This window comes from Apiospora phragmitis, assembly GCF_038363925.1.
Source record: "Apiospora phragmitis strain CBS 135458 chromosome Unknown utg000004l:1.0-3135199.0:1.0-3139288.0, whole genome shotgun sequence".
NCBI classification, from domain to species: domain Eukaryota; kingdom Fungi; phylum Ascomycota; class Sordariomycetes; order Amphisphaeriales; family Apiosporaceae; genus Apiospora; species Apiospora phragmitis.
The window spans coordinates 197,248-215,722 of record NW_027117402.1 but is presented as its reverse complement, the minus strand read 5'-3'; the positions used below and the strand labels follow the sequence as shown (position 1 = coordinate 215,722).

The window sequence follows — 18,475 nt, the reverse complement described above, 5'->3', positions numbered from 1 at the left end:
TATTTTGCGGCAAATCTGTAGTCCGGGATCAGGGTGCATCGGGGTATTTGCAGGGGACGTCGGAAAACGGATACGGCGCCCCCACCGTTGCGGGGCCTGCTATCAACCAAGAAGCCGTGAAAACCAGTGGATTGAAGCACGTGGTCGTCGACACGGTCGGGCCGCCGCGTCGGCTTTCCCATATTTGCGTAGAACGCATCCATCAAGAGATTTTTCTCCTAGTAACCCGCGAGTGTTCTCGTTTCCATCTGGCCTGGTTGCCTTACAAATTCGGCGGCTTTCCTGTATTATTCTTGTCAGTCTCTCTCGTAGGTGTCGGACTACCTCCGACTTCAATTGATTAATTGATTATTTGAGTATGACCACGCCCACCGAGTCCCCCACGTGCGCCTTCGGATCCGTATGTGTCGGCGAACGCTTGGGTGGAGCATGCCATCGTACGGATAACGGCATCGAATACCGCCACGTTGGACGGAAACCTTTGAAAGCCAAGGTGCCAGATGATAACTACTCTGCGCACTAGGCCAACACGAGCTGTTATTTGCTACTCCTGCTTCTTCCTGAGATAGCTGTGCAGGCCTGCATCCGCAGCAGCATCATCATCATCATCATCATCATCATCATCATCATCATCATGTTCATTATCCCGATACTTAATGCGGTCCTCGCAGCAACCACTCTGACGCTGCGATATTCGTCAGTCTTGTTCGTGCGATTCGTAGGTGCCCCCGACCGACTGTCCCCCCGCAGAAACCCCCTCAACTCACATCTGACAGTATCCGATCGCCCGGTACCTACCCCGGACATACGCCAACTTTGCTGCATATGCCCTGTCAGCCCTACTGCAACTACATCTGACCCGCCGGCATCCACGCAAGGGGCGCCGTCACCCGGTCCTGGTCGTCCTATTGGGCTGGCTTGACGCGACACGGCCGCTGCTCTCCGCGCTGACGGCGCTTGTGAACACCCTCTGCGTCATCGCCGCAGTCGACTTCGTCTACAGGGGTCAGTATTTCCACCCAAGCCATGAGCTGTCCTTCTCCCGCATGGGCTACGTCGACGCCACGTCCGCTCGCATCGTGGTCCGGGCCCCTCAGGCTTCTGTCGTGGAGCTACAGGCGAGACCGGATTCCGGAGCCCCCGAAAACGAGGTATTCGTGATCATCCGCGGCCTTTCGGAAGAGACCGACTGGGCCGGGACATTCACGCTGGACGGTCTCCTACCGGACACCGCCTACACCTACTCGACCAACGCCAGCCACGCCGGAACTTTCAAGACGGCCGAGGAGCACCCGAAGAAGTGGACCATGATCCAGACCAGCTGCGTCAAGCCCTTCTACCCCTACCACCCCCTAGACCACGCCCTCGGCGTCAAGGGCCTGGACCACCTCGACCGGTACCTCAGCAACCGCACCGCCGAGTTCATGCTCTTCCTCGGCGACTTCATCTACATCGACCTGCCGTACCCGCTCGGCTGGACCCGGCGGCACTACACGGACCTGTACCGCCAGACGTACGCGTCGCCCAGCTGGACCCCGGCGCTGCGGGCCCTGCCCTGGCTGCACGTCTACGACGACCACGAGTTCGCCAACGACTGGTCCGGCAACGAGACGGGGCTCTACCGAGACGCCGTGGCGCCCTACTGGCACTACCAGGGCCACGCGAACCCGCCATCACCCAGCGCGGAAGGGGCGTCGGCGTCGTACTACACCTTCGCGCGCGGCGACGTCTCCTTCTTCGTGCTTGACACGCGCCGGTACCGGTCGCCCGCGGAGATGCCCGACGGCCCGGAGAAGACCATGCTGGGGCCGGCGCAGCTCGACCAGCTTCGGCAGTGGCTGCGGTACGAGCCGCGGTGGAAGGTCGTCGTGAGCAGCGTGCCGTGGACCCGGACTTGGGTCAGCCCGGATCAGGGGGATCGGTGGGCCGGGTACCTGCACGAGCGGGAGACGATCTTCGGGTGGATGAGGGAGACGGACGGCGTGGTTCTCCTGAGTGGCGTAAGTTCCCTTTCCTTGCTTTCTTCCCGCTTTTACCTTCCTGGCTCCCCCCCGCGAATCCTTTTTTTAAGGTGGGTATGAAACTAAGTAAGCAAAAAACCAGGACCGCCACGAACACACGACGACCCTCTTCCCCGACCCATCGGGGCAAGGCAGAACCCTCATCGAGTTCTCCACGTCGGCCTTGAACCAGTTCTACGAACCATTCGACCGGTTCCACGTCCCGGAGCAGGGCGGAGACCAGGCGGTGTATAACCACTATAGTGGCAACTCCAAGTTCGCGTCTATATCGTTCGACACGACTGACCCGAAACGCTGGAAGGTGCAGTTCGACCTGATCGTGGATGGCGAGAAAGTCTGGGATTACGAGTGGGTGTATGAGAGAACGATCCATAAACCGGGGCCTTCCTGGGGGTTTTGGCAAAAGTAATGGCAAATATTAGGTCAGAAGGGTCTGTAATTGCTTAAATTAGCTAAAACGTAGAGTATATAAGCAGCTTCCGTATAAGCCACCTTTGTATTTACCGCATCACAAAGAGCTCCTAGCTATATATATAGAGATAGTATTAGATAAGTAAGAAGTAATAAATCGTTATTTAAAAAAAAGTAAGATAAAATAACACTAAGAAGTCTTTAAAGAGCTATATATATATATATATATATATATAAGATCGATAGTAAGCAGTGTACCCCTGCTAGGGTGCTATGACCCCTAACCCCTATTACGATAATATTCGTATAGTTTATCCCACACAACTAGAGTAATCATGTTTGTAGAATGTCGCGTCCGAACATTAGCCACTCTGCCATTATTTTGAGGGAAATGATTTTCGTAATCATGTCTTCAACTCAGCTACCATCCTCCCAGATCCTGATTCTGCTCATAATCCACATGAGTACCCACAGGGTTGGCGTGATACCAATACAGTCATCAAAGTGATGGCCATGCGCACCTGACGACCTACTTCTCCTCCAGATTCAGTTTCGCCTTCGTCTTCTTCGCAACGCTCTTCATGTCCCCTATACTGCTGAGCCCGGCATCCACATCGACACTTTCCAGATCATGGCCCTCCATTGAGAATCCATGGAAAACCATCGGCAAAAGTGGGGACTTCCAACCATCGCTCAAGCAAGCCACCACCAACACTACTCGCTTTATGATTATGCGTTGCCATAAACACAGAGTGTCCTCTAAAGGCAGATCCTATGCTTCCCAAAGGTAGTGAACGAGCCCGTCCTCAACTACCGGTGAACACGCAGTCATATTCATTCGTGAGTAAGGGGGGTCAGAAAATGGGGAAGGGCAACGGCCAGGGCGGCCGACGTCTATCCGAGGTCACCAAGACGAATCCGGACCCCCCGGTGTAACGGCGGAAGCCACTGTCGCGGATCTCGACTCCAGTCCATTCCATGTTTCTTTTCACCCCTTGGCCACTTGCCAAGTTCTGCCAATCAGCGTGGAAAGAGCCGCCATTATCGAAGATTACACATAGCCCATCCCCCACGCCCAATCCTCCCACCTTGGACCACGGAACGGATGACATTAGGTAGGTGGGAAGTTGATGGCGGCGGAAAGAAAAATAAGAACTTTGACGCCACCAAAAGCCTGGACCAAACAGTGATGTCCGCAACATGTTCTCGGTCCAATCATGCCTAAGATGGAAATGTGCTGCCGAAGAGAAGCTCCCGATTCGTTCCAGTTTTGCGACACCGCTTTCGGTGGCTATTCATCACAGTTGTTTGCGATACGTGGATGTCATAACAAGTAAGGTTCTGACATTCCGAGGGCCGCCACGAGTAAGAGGAGGTTAATCGCGTTGAATCACAGCCACGAATCAGATGGCATCCAGAGGTACGCCATTGAGCTCGCAGATGAAAAGTATGTTGAAGCATTAGTATCTCGAAAGAAGTATGAGGGACATATATCACCGTGTCCCGAGGAGCAAGGAAGCGCCAGCTTTGCGTGTGATTTCGTCTCTTTTCATCATCAATCATCTTTCTTCTTTCAGCTATAGAAGAGAAAAGGAGTTTCAAACAAGAAAAAGCATATGCGTTTGCCCGCCGTTTTATGCTTTTCGCTGAGTATTCGTCAGGCGTTAATGTACAGAAAAAGAACAGTCCGGGGGAAATGTCCAAGTTTTCGCGCCCCGATTAAGAAAAAATAGTAAGAACAACCAATCGCTTCAGGCAAGCCACATCTAGAGTTTTTTTTATAACCAGCTTGGCTCATTATGCCTCTGCCCTCGACCCTCGTGCCCCAACCCAAGTTTTTGGGTTTTTATTTCTTCCAGACCAGCTCGATGACTTCGTCCATCTCGCCTGCTTCGGCGTTACCTCGCCAGACGTAGAGTTGCCTTAGGACGCCCTTATCGTCGATGTTGGCATCCTCAAACAGAAAGCTCTTCTTCTTGTCGGGATTTATCAGTGGCCGGAAGGGTCCGATACTGAAATCGAAGCCGTCGTTGAGATTCGACGCCGTCTTCTCCATGAAGTTGAGATCCAGCTCCTCCAGCCCGTCGCTGTATTTCGCAATCGAGTATCCGTTGGACAGGACTTCATCCGTGCCAAACCGCCACCGTTGCAGGAAACAGTCTCCGCAGAAATCGGACGCAAGGGACATCCTCTCGGGGCGCAAGTGGAACCAACTCTTCCAGTGGTGAAGGTTTATGGGCCGCACGCCCGACTCGAAGAAACCGCTGGGGTCGCCCATCAGATCCTGCTGCCACAGCTCGTCGAGGATGGTCAGCTTGGCCTTGGAGTGCCTGTACACACAATCTCGGATGATGATGTCGCCCTCGGGGGCCGTGGCCTCCTCGATGCACTTCAGCGCGTTGTCGCCGAGCTTCTGTGCGAGCGCGGCTGAAAGATATGCGCCGGCGCCTCCAAAGGCCATGTAGCCAAAGTTGCGCACCGCCGCAAAGTCCTCCGAGAGTGTGCCGATGTAGTAATCCTTATTGTGGTCGAACTTGGCAAGCGCATCGGCGAGCGGCTTCAGGTTGGGGAAAAAGGTATCGTCATCCAACAACCCGTACCATTGAGTTTCGGGTTTGGTGTGGTTGAGCATATGGACCAGCACGGTGAAATGCGACTGGCTCGTGGTGAAGGAGTCGTCCAGGGCCCTTACGAGGGTTGCTTTTATGTTCGCATCGCCAAATCTTTTGTTGAGTGCCCTGATCTCGGCGGCCGATCGCTCTGGCATGTCGGTAACGAGGGCGATAAGCTGCGCGTCGGTGCCCGCCATCCAATGCGCAAACGTGGCCACCGAGCTCGCGTCATTGAGACGATCGTAGCCGGTCGAAATGCCAAAGATCATATTGTTAAACTTCTCTTCGGGATAGGGCTTCGGCACAGTCAGCTTGATAGGAATGCACTTGGGAAGCTTGTTCGCAGCGCAGTTCTTCATGTCGACGGTGGTCTTCCCCTCTCCAGTGAGAGGAGTCGAGATGTTGACAACCTCGTTCCTGTCGACTTCCGACGAGAAGATGGGCTGAATACAGCGGCGGTTGTACTTGACATGGCTGCTGAGGTGCAGTTCTGCGCCGGTCTTAGCTAGGAAGTTGAGCTCGGTCGGGCAGTTGTTTGGCGGCGGGATTGGATGTTCATCGCCATGCTCGAACTTGGGGGGTTCAGCAGGTGGTGGTGGCGGCGTCGTCCCCAGGTGGTCGTCTGCTGCGCCCGGGTGGCCCGAAGGCTGTGCTGCTGCTGGGGGCGGAGGAGGCGGCGGCAGTGCTTCGTGCTCTGAGGCTGCTGGGGGTTCCAGCCCAGCATCGGCTGACTGAGGGATATCATGGGGTTTGCTGTCGGCATTCGGGGCAGGGCTATCGTCGTGAGCAGCGGGTGCTGCCGGGGGTGCCGCGGGGGGCTGTTCGATTTTGCCTACAGAGACTTCATTCTTGGAGCCAGCGCCGGGCGGGGCGACCGGGGGAGGCTCCTTGGGCGAGCTGGGCTGCTGTTGCAGGCTGGTGGGCGGCGGGCGGAATGGGTCATCGTCGTAGAGATAGTAGTTTGTGCCAATGACGAGGGAACAGCAAAACCAGCCCCGTCAAGATGACGACGCGGGGAACTTTGCTGGGAAACATGGAGGTCTTCTCAACGTGGGAGTGGAGACAGCATCGCCAATAAAACAGGTTCGAGTCGGGTGGCTCTGGGGACGGCAGAGGGCGCGCCGGTGGGGAGGTTGCGCGCGAGTCGGAAAGCTTCGTTTCGTGGCTACTGACAGAGTAGTAGTGAAAGAGAGAAAGGAAGGTAAGTAATAATGTAAGTATGTAATGTGGTGTTGGTCGTGGTGGTGGTGGTGGTTGTATGGTCAATTGCGCGCCGGTCGGGGGATGGACAGAAATTAGGCCCGACGTTGGAATGTCGTATTGTGCAAGAGCCAAGGGTCGCGTTGGGTAGCACAGGATACGAGCTCGAGAGAAGAAGAAAAGAAGAAGCCTCGGGCTGGGCAATGGCAACAGATTTGAAAATGGTCAAGATCGGGACGATCGAATGGTGTTGGCATTCAGGATGATGGAAGGAGGAAAAACACAAGATCAAACAAAACCCTTGGCTTCGCGGGGATTCGATGCCTTGTAGGGAATGGCTTCTGATAGTCTACGGCACAAGGCAGTGGTGGTCTCGGTGGTGGTGGTGATGTTGCCAAGACCTAAACGCCCAGCTAATGATGTACTTAGGATCACGTAGTTTAATAAGGAGGCGAAGGACTTGCGGCTGGAATTCGTCTGGAAAGGGTCTATTTCTTCTTCTCATTTCAATCGACGGGACTACTACGATCCTACATGCATCCTGCCCCCTCCACTGTTCAGCTCCCGCCGTGAACTCGGGCGCATCTGTAAAAGGGTTATGAGGTATGTATTCAGCACGGACGGACGAATTGAAGGTGCCAGAGTGCTGGCAAGCCTGGCTGGGTTACGTGGTGTTTTGTCTGCGATAGACACCGACTTGCGTGTCACTACATTACGAATTGAAGATCCCCAAGTGTGCAAGTGCCACATGCCACCCTCACGTCACAGGGCTCGTTTGGCTTCTTGTGTCATTTTCCTTTTTTTGCCCATTTTAACCGTTGCATGTTTCGCCCCTACATACTTACCTACATGCACATAAGCAAAGCTGCGGCCCCTTGCTCTCTCGTAATCTCCCGTTCTCGGGCTTACTTCTGACTCGCCCTGTTTGCCCATGATGATCTAGATTGCCGTGCATACTCAAGTTCTGATTCTCCAGCGATAAGGAAGGAAGGACCCTTAGCAGTAAGGCACAGCAGGCAGCGCGGGCTACTGAAGACTAGCTGGCCTGCCGGCTCTACCAGACCCAGAGCAGGAAGACCCAGCAGCTGAACTGATTAACGGGTTTGGGCATCTGGATCAGGGGGCTAGGGGTTTTAGTGGGGCTCTCGCAGGAGATGGCGCGCTGCATATGTAGGTACAGTACGACCCGGCACGCTTCGCTCGCTGCGTACTACTGCTGCTCGCACTCATGCTACTTAGGTATCTCTCGCAGTTGCGGCCCGCGCGAAGCTGAACCTACTTGGGTTACATGCTTTTTTCTCATTTGACACAATGCATACCTAGGGTTATCTATGTGTCTCTTCACACGCATGTATGATGGATGATTCAGATGAGGCAGTATTTACCGTGTAGCCATCACGGGTCAACGGGCTTGACGTGAACCATGGTCGAGGAACCACTAGAACTCGCCTGATCTACGCCCCAGGTATGGGAATAAAGTTTAGTTGACATTTGCCCATTGTCCTATCAAAGGGAAAACAAAAGGTCTGACCCGTCTAGAATGTCTCTCGCCAAGCCCAGCTGCCCAGGGACTCAAGGTCTTGACCGAAAAGGCCAAGACTATCCACTGGGGGTCTAGCGGCTAGGTCGGCTTCGGGGACAGATGGATGTCAGTTCAATGATCAGTCAAATAGTTGTTATACTAATGGAAAATTTTGGAATTGAGGTGAGGTTTTCTTCTTCCCAAGGGAGCATGTCCTGTCGAGCTTGGGAGTGCATAGGGGGGACAGGACAGATCTGAGAAATCATTTCCACCACTCAACACCAGACGCCGGCCTCGCATACTTGCGACATGACACGCCGCGCGGCATCTTTGTTAACAAACAACCCCCAAACCCATCTGGTAATTGAGTCAGCAGGATCCCTTGCGTGGCCTACCCAATAGGCGCGCACGTACTGTAGGATGAGATAGATGGCCTTTCCCTCCTTTCTTCCCTACCGGCTTGGCATCCTGTTTTTTTGTTTCTTCGGAACTCGGCCGATGGAGAAAGTCGAGTTAGTCGAGTTACCCAACATGGCAGGATCGGGCACACGTCCATGCAAAGATGCATGCAATCGCGACGTTGATGATGCACACCCAGTCTGCCAGTCTTTTAGCCGATTCCCTGGCCACACGTTGTCGTTGGACGACATGTCTCTGGCAGAATGACAGATGTACGTTACTCCTGTCTCACCATAAACGTCTTGTCAAATGTAACTCATCTCATCAATCCATTGCTTCATGGGTACACTATGACTAAGGATGTGAGTAGGTATGTACATGTAGGCAGGTAGGTAAATGTTCCTCTTGGTACTACCACCCAGCATATCAGCCGCCAAACCAAGCATTACATATCATCATCGCTACCATCCAAAAACTTTATCCAGTTATAGCGCCCAATTCTGTGTAAACACGTAGCCTACATCGCCTGCGCCTGCTCGTGCCGTTGTGAGATGAGTTGACATATTCTCCATCAGGATCAGCCACACTTGGGGGAGGGGGGTTGCTCTCAGATCAGCGCCTTTTCTGATCCTGATCTTCGCAGCAGGGGAGGAGCAACCTCGTCCAGGGCCGAAAGCGCGCGGCGCATATCCGCCGCAACTCGCCGAGCATCATTGAACTCGCGATTCGTCTCCTGGAGCGCCCCTTCCTGCACCCGTATGTTGGCTTCCAGCAAGCCCAGCCGCCGCTCGAGGTCGTCCGAATCTCTGTTCAGCTTGCCCAGCAAATGAGGGGTCTCTCTGTGCTGCTGCTGCTGCGACGGCGGCGGCGGCTGTGGTTCCGAGGAGCCTCTGTTGGCTGGTCTTTGCTGTGCCGGAGCGCGACGGCGACGAGGATGACGCGGGTTGACATTATTAGCATTGGCGTCAGTATTGGCTGCGTCTGGCCCCGGTTGATTGGCACCGCGGCGAGGGTTGCGGCGAGGACCTTCTCTTTTGGGGGTCGTAGGATGTGCAGAATGCTCTCGGCGTGCTTGGTTATCTGGCCCTCGTGTATTAGGTCGGAAAGAGGTGGTTGATACGGGCGCATCGGACACGGGACCTTGTTCGATTTTCACCGAGATGCTGTCCAGCCGTCTGTCGTTCTGCTGGGGACGAGGTGTATCGTCAGTCTGGGTCTGGGTAGGTTCAGCTCCGCTCTGCTGCTGATCGTGATTGCTTCTTGTGCGAGGAGGTCTCGATTGGTTCTGGGCTCCTCTCCGGCCCCAGTACTTTATTCCTTGGTATCCTGCGCCAGTCTGGCCAACTCGGTGCTGTGCCTGTACGGCTGCCTGTACGACTGCCTGCAGCTGATGCTGCAAGTCTGGGATTCTCTGTGGCGCATTGACTCTCCGATCTCTTGTCGCGTTTGTAGCACGAGATCTCAAGTTGCGGGGCGAGCTGGGCCCGGAGGCGACCTCCTCTCCTCGATTGTCAGATCGCTGTTGCTGCTGCTGTTGTTGCTGTCCCTGATTCTGACGCGGAGGTCTTGTCGGCGTCGTCTCGTGGGGCAACTGCTGCGCATCTGTCGTTCTGTCGTCCTCGCGCCCAGTTCCGTCGTCGCAAGGAACAGCTGCTGCTGACTCTTCGTCCCGGAAGAGTTCCGGGTTCGTCCTCAGCTCCCCAAGCACCAGCTTGTTGACCTTAGCCACGCTCTGTTTCGCCTCCTCTGTGATGTCCTTTCTTTCCGGCCTCTTGCCTGCTTCGCTGATGACACTCCTATTGGTCTTCTTCCAGTACTCGAAGAGAAGGTCCAGCGCCTTGGCGATGGCCTCTTCGGGGGTGAGCCCCTTCACGTCCACGTTCTCCCACATTTTTGCGCCGCGCTCTTCCTTAATTGGCGTGTATGTTTTCCCTGTTCGCCCATGAAAGAGCGCTTCTTTCATGTTGAGTTCCTGGAACTCACATTCGAGTTTGACTCTTGCATACTCTATCGCATGATGGATATCGGGGTTAAGAGTGCTCTTATCCATGCTGGATAGGATAGGGAAAGTAGTTGATGTTTTGATGGAAAGATCGTGGTCAAGGCAAGAGTGGAGTGTGGTTGGGTGATGGAAGGTTGCTTGTTGTGGTACTGGTGGGAAGTCTTCTCTCGAGGTATCTTGAGAAAGGCCAAGATGGATGTGACGACAGTTGCTGGGTGGGAGCGAGACTCGAAACGCGTATCAGTGGCAGTCACGTTGCTCGTCCGTTCGGTTTGATTGCTTCTGGTCCAAACCCCTGGGGCATTCCTTGGGTTGAACGCGTGCCACCTACTGACTGATAAACTTCCGAGTCACCAACGCGTTGCAGCATCTATATGCTTGTTCGGCCCCTCTAGGTTATTCTTTAATGAGTTGTACCTATCGCGAGTCGTAACAAGTCGTCTACTAAGGCAACAGTGGTGTCCTAAGGGGACAACAAGAAAAGGGGGTCATCATCTAGGGTTATATCCAAGTATGCACGCCAATACAGGCCATATCATGAGGTACATATCTCCCTCCCCCTAAAGCGTCTTCTTCTTCTTCGGGTTCCAATCTCAGTCAGACACTCATAACAACAAAAGCCAGCACAGCAGTCCATGCCGCTCGCGTGTATGGCGTTTCCTGCCCCATACCTCTCCTGCCGTATGCTGCTTCATTTAGTCTTGCTGCCGCTCGATGTCCTCGCGCGCTTGATCTGCCGTGTAGGACTGTCATCATCCCCCGCTCCTCCTGCTCCTCTGGCCCCGCCTCCATCCTCGTCGTCTCCCGCACCGATATTCGCATCCGTGGCTGTTCGCTTCGGTGGCGGGCGGTTTAACGCGTAAAAGTTTAGGGCGTGCATGCCGCTGCGTGCTGCTGGTGTTTGAGGTGGCGGGTTCTGTTGGTGATGAGAAGGATGATGTATGCCCGCCGCCACCGCCGCTGCCGATGACGAAGAAGCAACAGCGACACCGTTGCCATTCTGGCTTCCTCCTCCTCCTTCTCCTCCCCTAACCGCCCTTTTCCCTTCTTGTCAATAACGCCCCGGTTGCCAAGAGCACCACCACCACCACCACCACCACCACCTCCTCCTCCTCCTCCATCATAATCATTCAGCACGTCAGAGAACTCAGAGGCGTGCAATCTCTTCCCCGCCCACGAAGGCCGAAGCGCATCCGGCTGCACAACCCTTCCTCCCTCCTCCCCCTCCTCCCCCTCCTCCCTCCTCCGCCGTCGTCGTCGATTCCGACTCCTCCCACCAAGACCAGCGTGTCGATGGGCGCCAGGTAGTACCGGCACGCGTACCCGAGCGCCGCGTTGCACCGCTGCAGCGCCATGCCCACCATCTCGTGCCGCACGGCGTCGGCGTCGACCCAGCCCGACCCGCCCTCGAAGAAGCGCTCGTCCTCGTAGCCGGCGGCGTCCGGGCAGGCGTAGTCGGTGACGCGCTTCAGCAGTTCGCGCACCAGCTGGAAGCAGCGGACGCCGGACTCCCAGCGCGGAGACGACGTCACCAATGGTGGTCGTTGTTGTTGTTGTTGTTGTTGTTGTTGCTGTTGTTGATTTTGATGACCGTCGTCATCAACACCATCACCATCGTCAGGTGGTGGCGCGACTGCGGCCGGAAGAAGCACGGTGGACGGCGCGATCCATAGCTGCCGCTGCGTCCGGAAGGGGTCGACCGCGATCCCGCCCACCTGGAAGATCTCGACGAGCCGCGCCGTGACGCGCCGCACGCGCTCCTCGCTCTCGGCGCTGATGCTGCTGCTGGTCCCGCCATTGTCGTCGCTGTTGTTCCATTCGGGGTCTACGACAGCGAAGTCGGTGACCTGGTCGTAGGCCGCGCCGCGGTACCACGTCGCGGGGCTGAGCTTCAGGTGCAGCACACAGAGGAGCCACTGGTGGCCGCCGGCATCGACGGGCCAGAAGACGTACTCGCCATGGTCGCGGACGTCGCGGAAGAACTCGGGGTAGTTTTCTTCTTCTTCCTCCTCATCGTCGTCTCCATCATGTTCGCTGTCATCGCCATCGGAATCTTCTTCCTCGTCGTCATCATCATTGCCCCGTAATCGTTGTTGTTTCCGCCGTCGTACTCGTTGCCGCTGCTGCCGTTGTTGTCCTCCTCTAAGCCTTCCAGCGCCTCGCCAAAGGCCCCCTCGTCTTCGCCGAACAGCTTCCCCTCCAGCTCGGCCGCCGTGCCCGGGTCCAGTAGCACGACGACGCGGCCGCACACCTCCTCGGGCAGGCTGTCGAGCAGGAAGTCGAGCGGGTACCGGAGGCAGTGCGGGCCGAGCGGGTAGTCGCGCGTGAGCTGCAGCAGGTTCAGCGCGTACAGCTCGTCCTCGATTTGGCTACTGAGGTCCGCGGGCAGGCGGTGGGCGTACTGCCGGTAGCCCTGGGCCGCGCTGGGGATGTGGCTCTTGCCCACGGCGCCGCCGCCGCCGCGGCGGGCTTGCGGGGGTAGGTCGCGAGGTCGCCATTGCACTGTGGGTTTTCGCGACAAGACAGCAAGGTTAGCGGGGCTGTACGAGATAGAGAGCAGAATATGGCAGCGATATGGAGGGTTAATCCATGGGAAAGGGCCGTTTGCTTACCGAGACGCTGGTGCGTACCAGTTTGATGTCGTTGATTTGCCCGGCGGTGGGTGCTAACCTCTTGCGAGGCATAGGCATGATTCTTTCTATCTCTCTCTATTATAGGTAATAAGTATCACGTCAACACTTAGTTTGGGGAGTGTATTTTGGAAACGAGCAGCTTGGCCACATGAATAGGTGTATGATGTATCGGGATCTTATTTCTTTCTCACGTTCTTTGGAGTAGGAAGACATAACATAACTCCTATATATAATTGTAATAAATAGACTGTACGAACTTCGTCGTTCTTGGTTCTTCCAACTTGTTCCTCCTTAACATGGGACAGCCATGTCCGAACTCTTTGTGCAAGATGAATCATGGTAATCTTTCCAACTCAGATATCGTTGACTTCAGCTTAGACGCTTGAGACATCTAATGCATTTTAAGGATGAGGCCGGCTTTCATGGCCGTTTACAATTGGGAGAACGAATAACTGGGTGTGCCTAGTCACTTGTCTTGGAACTGGGAGAAAGCTCTTAGGATGTAGGTGATCGACAGTTGCAAGAAAGCTTTCACTTCAGCCTGCCATTCATGCGTGAGTGTGATTATGTTCCACCCAAATCATCCGCTTTTTTTCTACAATCTCTTCCAGCGCTCCCAGGCCTTTACTGCTGCACCTCACCTCTTACATAGGTTTCCATGCGCACGACCTCTTCTTCACCTGTCCATCCTTTCTCCCTCTCTCTTTTCTTTCCCCTAACTTCTCTCTTTTCTTTTCCTACACCATCCCCAACACCCAAGCCACCAACGCCCCCAACAACCCAGCCAAGAAAAGCCCCATCGCCGCCCCCTGCCGGAAAGAAACGACCTCCTCGAGCCAAATCTCGACAGCCAGCGGCAGCCGTTGAAGAACACCACCAGAAAGTCCGGCGCGGCGCCGCTCGAGCACCCGCTCCCGCAGCCGCCCCGGCACGTCCCGGATCTCAACCAGGACCCAGTGCAGCCCCGCTGCGGCGTAGGCCTCGGCGTCCGGGTGGATGGACTGCACGTACAGCGTCTGCCGCGCGCGGTCCAGCGTCCACTCGAGCCCGTGGCTGGCGGCGATGTCGAGCTCGTGGGCGGCGTAGTGGTAGTCGGGCAGGAAGATTTCCGTTAGGCGAGCTTTTTTGTTGTCGTTCTTGTTGTTGTTATTGGTAAGAGATGTAGTAGTGGTGCGCCACACCATGGAATACCGCAGCGTGCGGTGGTCCCACTCGGACTGCACGGGCGTGCCAGCGACCTTGGCGGCGTAGGGCCGGATGATGACGTCGAGGACGCGGCCGCCGCGGTAGAGCTCGTCCTCCTCGTGCGCGCGGTTGCGGTAATCCGGCGGCGGCGTCGTTTCTCCATCTCCATCGTGGTGGTCGCCATTGACGACGGAAAAGTCCTCCTTGTTCCAGCCGTCGCCGTACTCGACCCGGTTGTCCGGGTTGTAGTTCCAGAGCGTGAAGGCGACGTGGCAATCCTCCATGGCCGACACGAGGCCGTGCATCAGCTGGCGCTGCGCGTCGTAGTCGCCCGTCGCGAACGCGTGCCGGCCGTTGATGTCGAACGAGATACCGACCTCGCCGATCAGGGCGGGGACCGGTTTCCCCAGGACCGTCGGCCGTACGCCAGGATGTTGCCGATTTGCTTCCCGTAGTTGGCCCGGAGCCCCCGCTCGCCAAAGTAGAGCGCCTTGAGCACGAACATGCCGCGCGAGAGGCCCTGCACGTTGACGCTCATGAGCCCGTGTGCCTTGGAGAACAGGACGTTCAGGTCGTAGAAGTGCGGGGCGTAGACCAGGTTCTGGGGGCGCTTGGTCGTGATGACGGTCTTGGTGGCGTAGTTTTGGCGGTTGTTCGAGTTATTCCTCGCCCGCGAGTCGTCTCCGTCTTCTTCTTCGCCCTCCTCCCACGGTGGTATGAACTCGTTGGGTATGGGTTCCAGGAAGGACAGGTGATGAGGGTGGTTGCGCGACACGCGCTCCGAGACTTGAGCAGGAAGGGCGCCCAGCAGTCGCGGTACCACTCGAGCGTCTCGCCCTCGCGGCCCGGCCGGTGGTCGCGCTCGAAGTAGTCGTCCTGGTGGATGACGGGCGCCTTCTTCCGCTCGTCCCAGCTCCAGACGCCGTGGCTGAGCCATACGCACTTGCCCATCCCCCTCGGCCGGTCGACCTCCTCCTTCTCCTCCTCCTCTGTATCCTTGTCGGTTTTGGTGGATAACCAGACCGAGCGCCCCTTCGGATCGACGACCGAGTCGTGGCTCCTGCGCGTCGGGTGCGGCCACGACTTGACGTAAAACGGCACCGCCTGCGCGTACCCGCTGCCCAGCGCCAGCGACTGCGCCAGCGACGGGCAGTGCCCGATGTGCAGGTCCGTATTGTAGTCCCAGGCGTGGAAGCCGTGCAGGTTGACCAGCCCCCGGTGCGGCTCGTTCATGGGGTCGAAGCCGATGCAGGCCTCGAGGTGGCCGAGGGCGTCGGCGAGGCGCCCGAAGGCTTCGATGTAGGCGTCCTGCAGGAACGTCTGCACCGAGACCACTTCTCCTTCTTCCTCCTTTTGGTTTTTCTCTTTCTTTTCATTGCTGCTGCTCGTTGATGAAGATGATGAGCCAGGGATTGATCCTATCGGCGACCGCCGGCACATGAGCTTGGGCGCCAACGCATCGCCGGCCCAGAACAGCGTCGCCATGGTCGCCGCCGCCAGCTTCTGGTACCCCGACGGCCAGACGAACGGCCCGCTCGGCTCGCGCGGGTCGAGGCCCGCCCCTTCCCTCAAGTTCCGCCTTCTCTCCTCATCCTGCCCGTGCACGTATGCGGCGCCCGTCTCGGTAAAGGCCGCGATGTCCAGCCCCGCCGCCTCGAACGTCCAACCCGGCGCGCCGCTGCCGCCGCTGAAGCGGCTCCAAACGTCCTGGTGGCCGCACACAAAGCACTTGATGCCGTACTGCGGCATCATCGCAATCAGATCGCGCAGATAATCAATATAGTCGCCGTCGAGGTCCGTAGCCGGGTTAGGCCCCGCGTGCCCGAGGGACTCCCACGTGACGAGCAGTCGCACGAGCGGCAGCCCCCAAGCGCGCAAGCGGCGGAAGTGCAGCGGCGCGTCGGCGAGCGGGAACGGCCTGCCCGCGAACGTGACGGTCCGGTGCCGCTCGTAGAAGCCCTCGGTCAGGTGCGAGAGCCCGTTCGGCTGCGTGGGCAGCTTGCTGGCGCCCGAGACGTTCAGCCCCCGCAGCGCGAGGGTCCGGCCGTAGCCGTCGACGAAGTGCCCGTCCTGCACGCGGATCGGGCGGCCCCCGAGCGCCTTCTCCGAGAGATCGTGCGCCGCGTACGTCTCGTCCATTTCTTTGGCGGCCATTTAGATGAGTGTCTGCCTTACAGACTTGTAGGACTGGATATTCGTCCGACCTTTGGCACTTGGATTTTGAGGTCGATTGGTCGTTACGGTGTGGCACGTGCTTTATATCTCTCTACCCTCGGCGTTAGAGGAATGTAAAGTCAAGGCAAAACAACGAAAAACTTAGCATGGGGGGGCATACAATAGCACTCAAAACGGGCATTTCAAGTTGTTGTGGCTTGGGGATGTAGAAGTGTGCGAGAAAACGAAAGGTTGCATCGCCGTTGGCATCATCAATGCACGATACAATCAATGTGTGGGCCGCGGTCCCACGATGTACCATCAGAAGACTGTTGATCATAGGAGCACGAAGGATATTCAACATTGACACCAACTACCTCTTGTGATGGCCATACTAATACAAAATCTCTCGCAAACAGTTTCTTTCCAGCCACATCCCTTGCCATAACCGTAATAATAAGTCTCAACAACCAGCAAATATTTTGTACGAGGTTTCCATGGCCGCCAAGCACATTCAGGCCGACTCATTGCGCACCATCCTTCCGTCCGTCAATATAACACCTAACGCCATGACATGTTCCCTCCTAAGCCGAGTCAAATCGTGCCAAGGAATATCACTTCTTCTCTTCGAAATAAAACCGACCAAGTTGCTCGCCTCCACCACCACCAGTGTTGCCAAGCGTGGAAGAAGCAGCCCCGACGCGGGTTTCGCCTCTGTCAAGCCTCTCTCGCAAGATGCGCTCGGCAGCTTCTCGTGATGTCGAGCCAGAGGCGCCGGGGTGGCCTCCTTGCATCGGCACGGGGCCCCGTGTTGTCGTGTCGACGAAGACATCATCGTCCGATGTGCCCACATGGCCCCCGCCATCTACCGAGACACCATCCATCATGCGCGCATCCCGTCGCTCTGCCTGGGCCGATGCGCTGGCGTTGACATCACCACTCGCCGTCATGTTGGCGGCCTCTCGCATCTGCTGGGACCGTAACATGGCACCTTCACTGAGGCCAGAGCTGCTTCTTTCCAGACCCCAGACGCCGGCAGCACCCGCCGCCCCCGGCAGCGGTCGGCGGTGGTAAATGGGACCGCTCACCGTGGAGTTGGCGCCCTCGCCAAAGCCCACGAGGCTGGCGGTTCCGTCGTCGCTCATGCGATCCTCAAAACCACCGACCGAGCGGCTGGCCATCTCTTCGTCCATGGCGTCGGCGCCCGAGGTAGAGTCGACGTCCATGGTGCGGTAGTTGGTGTCCATGCTCATGACGTCCTCGTCCACCTCGGTCGTGTCATCGAACTGTTCGCCCGCCTCTGTGGTGGTGCGCGCGCCGACACTACCCGTCGCAGATGCAGACCCCACGGTGCTCATTCTTGGTCGCCGCGGTAGGCTGGCCATTGGAGTCGAAGTAGGCCGGCGCCACGGGCAGGTTCCCGATCTGGTTCTGCTGCAACTGGTTGTTGGGGAAGGTGGTGGAGGTCGGGGTGGTCTGCTGGGGCGACAGCGACTGCGCGTGCCCGGTCTGCTGTTGCTGTTGCGAGGGAGTGCGCAGGTGGAAACCCGTTCTAGGCCAGCCAGGCGGGAGATGCGGTCGGCTCGCTCGGCTTCGAGGCTGTTGGTTGATGACTGGTGCTGGTGACCCCGTGGACCGCCAAGGGCAGGAAACCCGTGGGTATGGCCGCGATGGCCGTCCTTGATGGCCGTGGTGGAGAGCGCAGACAGCGAGGTGGTTGTACTGGTGGGGGTGCCGCTGGACAAGAGAATGGGTTGTTAGATGATATCCCACGCGTGTAGCATCGTCACAGTAACTTACGGCATGTCATTGGGGGTATCCGGGTTGGAAGAGGGGGTAGGCAGGTTGATCAACATGGGGCCGGTTTGTTGCGACATGGCTGTTGGTGTTTGCAGTGAATGGCTCACGGCGGCAGAGATGTACGGGTCGGGTCGTCTGTCAATGATGCGACTGGAAGCGGATGACGGGTGCTCGAGAGTCAAAGGTTACGAGACAAGCTGGATGGATATACGTAATGCGCTTTGATTTGGGGGGTTGTACGTAGTAGTATGGAGGTGTTGAGCATGTGTTTCTGTTATGTCTGGGATGGGTCGCGATTTTGGTGTGGTCTGGGGGATTGGCCTTCCAATTACGTGCAAGGCAAAGTCGAGGAAGCTAAAGAAATGACGTCCCGTCCGGCTTGAGGTCAAGTCTGTCAATTGTCGGGTTCAGGTCGCCCGTCTCGAAAAAGCTGATGAGTCGCAAATCACACAAAGGGGTTTCTCAACGCAAAGATGCAATGTTCAGTCGGCTATGGGATCACATTGATGAAGTACGCATCGTATAGTATTGATGAA

General features: G+C 56.8%; 7 protein-coding genes across 7 annotated transcripts; 1 reads left to right on the top strand and 6 right to left on the bottom strand.

Moving 5' to 3' along the window:
• Positions 1-634: 634 nt before the first annotated feature.
• Positions 635-2,430, top strand: PG994_003238 (PhoD-like phosphatase; the record flags this gene model as incomplete). The annotated part of the gene is made up of 3 exons (XM_066854647.1): positions 635-718; positions 777-2,000; positions 2,104-2,430. 3 exons carry the CDS (start codon positions 635-637, stop codon positions 2,428-2,430), a joined length of 1,635 nt encoding a protein of 544 aa, XP_066718925.1.
• A 1,848-nt stretch (positions 2,431-4,278) lies between these two features.
• PG994_003237 (glycosyltransferase family 31 protein) lies at positions 4,279-6,079 on the bottom strand (the record flags this gene model as incomplete). The annotated part of the gene is made up of 2 exons (XM_066854646.1): positions 4,279-5,959; positions 6,027-6,079. 2 exons carry the CDS (start codon positions 6,077-6,079, stop codon positions 4,279-4,281), a joined length of 1,734 nt encoding a protein of 577 aa, XP_066718924.1.
• Positions 6,080-8,772: 2,693 nt separating this feature from the next.
• Positions 8,773-10,056, bottom strand: PG994_003236 (uncharacterized protein; the record flags this gene model as incomplete). The annotated part of the gene is made up of 1 exon (XM_066854645.1): positions 8,773-10,056. One exon carries the CDS (start codon positions 10,054-10,056, stop codon positions 8,773-8,775), a length of 1,284 nt encoding a protein of 427 aa, XP_066718923.1.
• Positions 10,057-10,858: 802 nt separating this feature from the next.
• PG994_003235 (uncharacterized protein) lies at positions 10,859-12,857 on the bottom strand (the record flags this gene model as incomplete). Its single annotated transcript, XM_066854644.1, has 4 exons — positions 10,859-11,204; positions 11,374-12,201; positions 12,279-12,707; positions 12,838-12,857. 4 exons carry the CDS (start codon positions 12,855-12,857, stop codon positions 10,859-10,861), a joined length of 1,623 nt encoding a protein of 540 aa, XP_066718922.1.
• A 680-nt stretch (positions 12,858-13,537) lies between these two features.
• On the bottom strand, positions 13,538-14,290 carry PG994_003234 (uncharacterized protein; the record flags this gene model as incomplete). The annotated part of the gene is made up of 1 exon (XM_066854643.1): positions 13,538-14,290. The coding sequence occupies one exon, from the start codon at positions 14,288-14,290 to the stop codon at positions 13,538-13,540; it is 753 nt and encodes a 250-aa protein (XP_066718921.1).
• An 80-nt stretch (positions 14,291-14,370) lies between these two features.
• On the bottom strand, positions 14,371-16,139 carry PG994_003233 (uncharacterized protein; the record flags this gene model as incomplete). The annotated part of the gene is made up of 2 exons (XM_066854642.1): positions 14,371-14,650; positions 14,761-16,139. The coding sequence occupies 2 exons, from the start codon at positions 16,137-16,139 to the stop codon at positions 14,371-14,373; spliced, it is 1,659 nt and encodes a 552-aa protein (XP_066718920.1).
• A 614-nt stretch (positions 16,140-16,753) lies between these two features.
• Positions 16,754-18,016, bottom strand: PG994_003232 (uncharacterized protein; the record flags this gene model as incomplete). The annotated part of the gene is made up of 2 exons (XM_066854641.1): positions 16,754-17,876; positions 17,940-18,016. 2 exons carry the CDS (start codon positions 18,014-18,016, stop codon positions 16,754-16,756), a joined length of 1,200 nt encoding a protein of 399 aa, XP_066718919.1.
• Between the last annotated feature and the right edge of the window lie 459 nt (positions 18,017-18,475).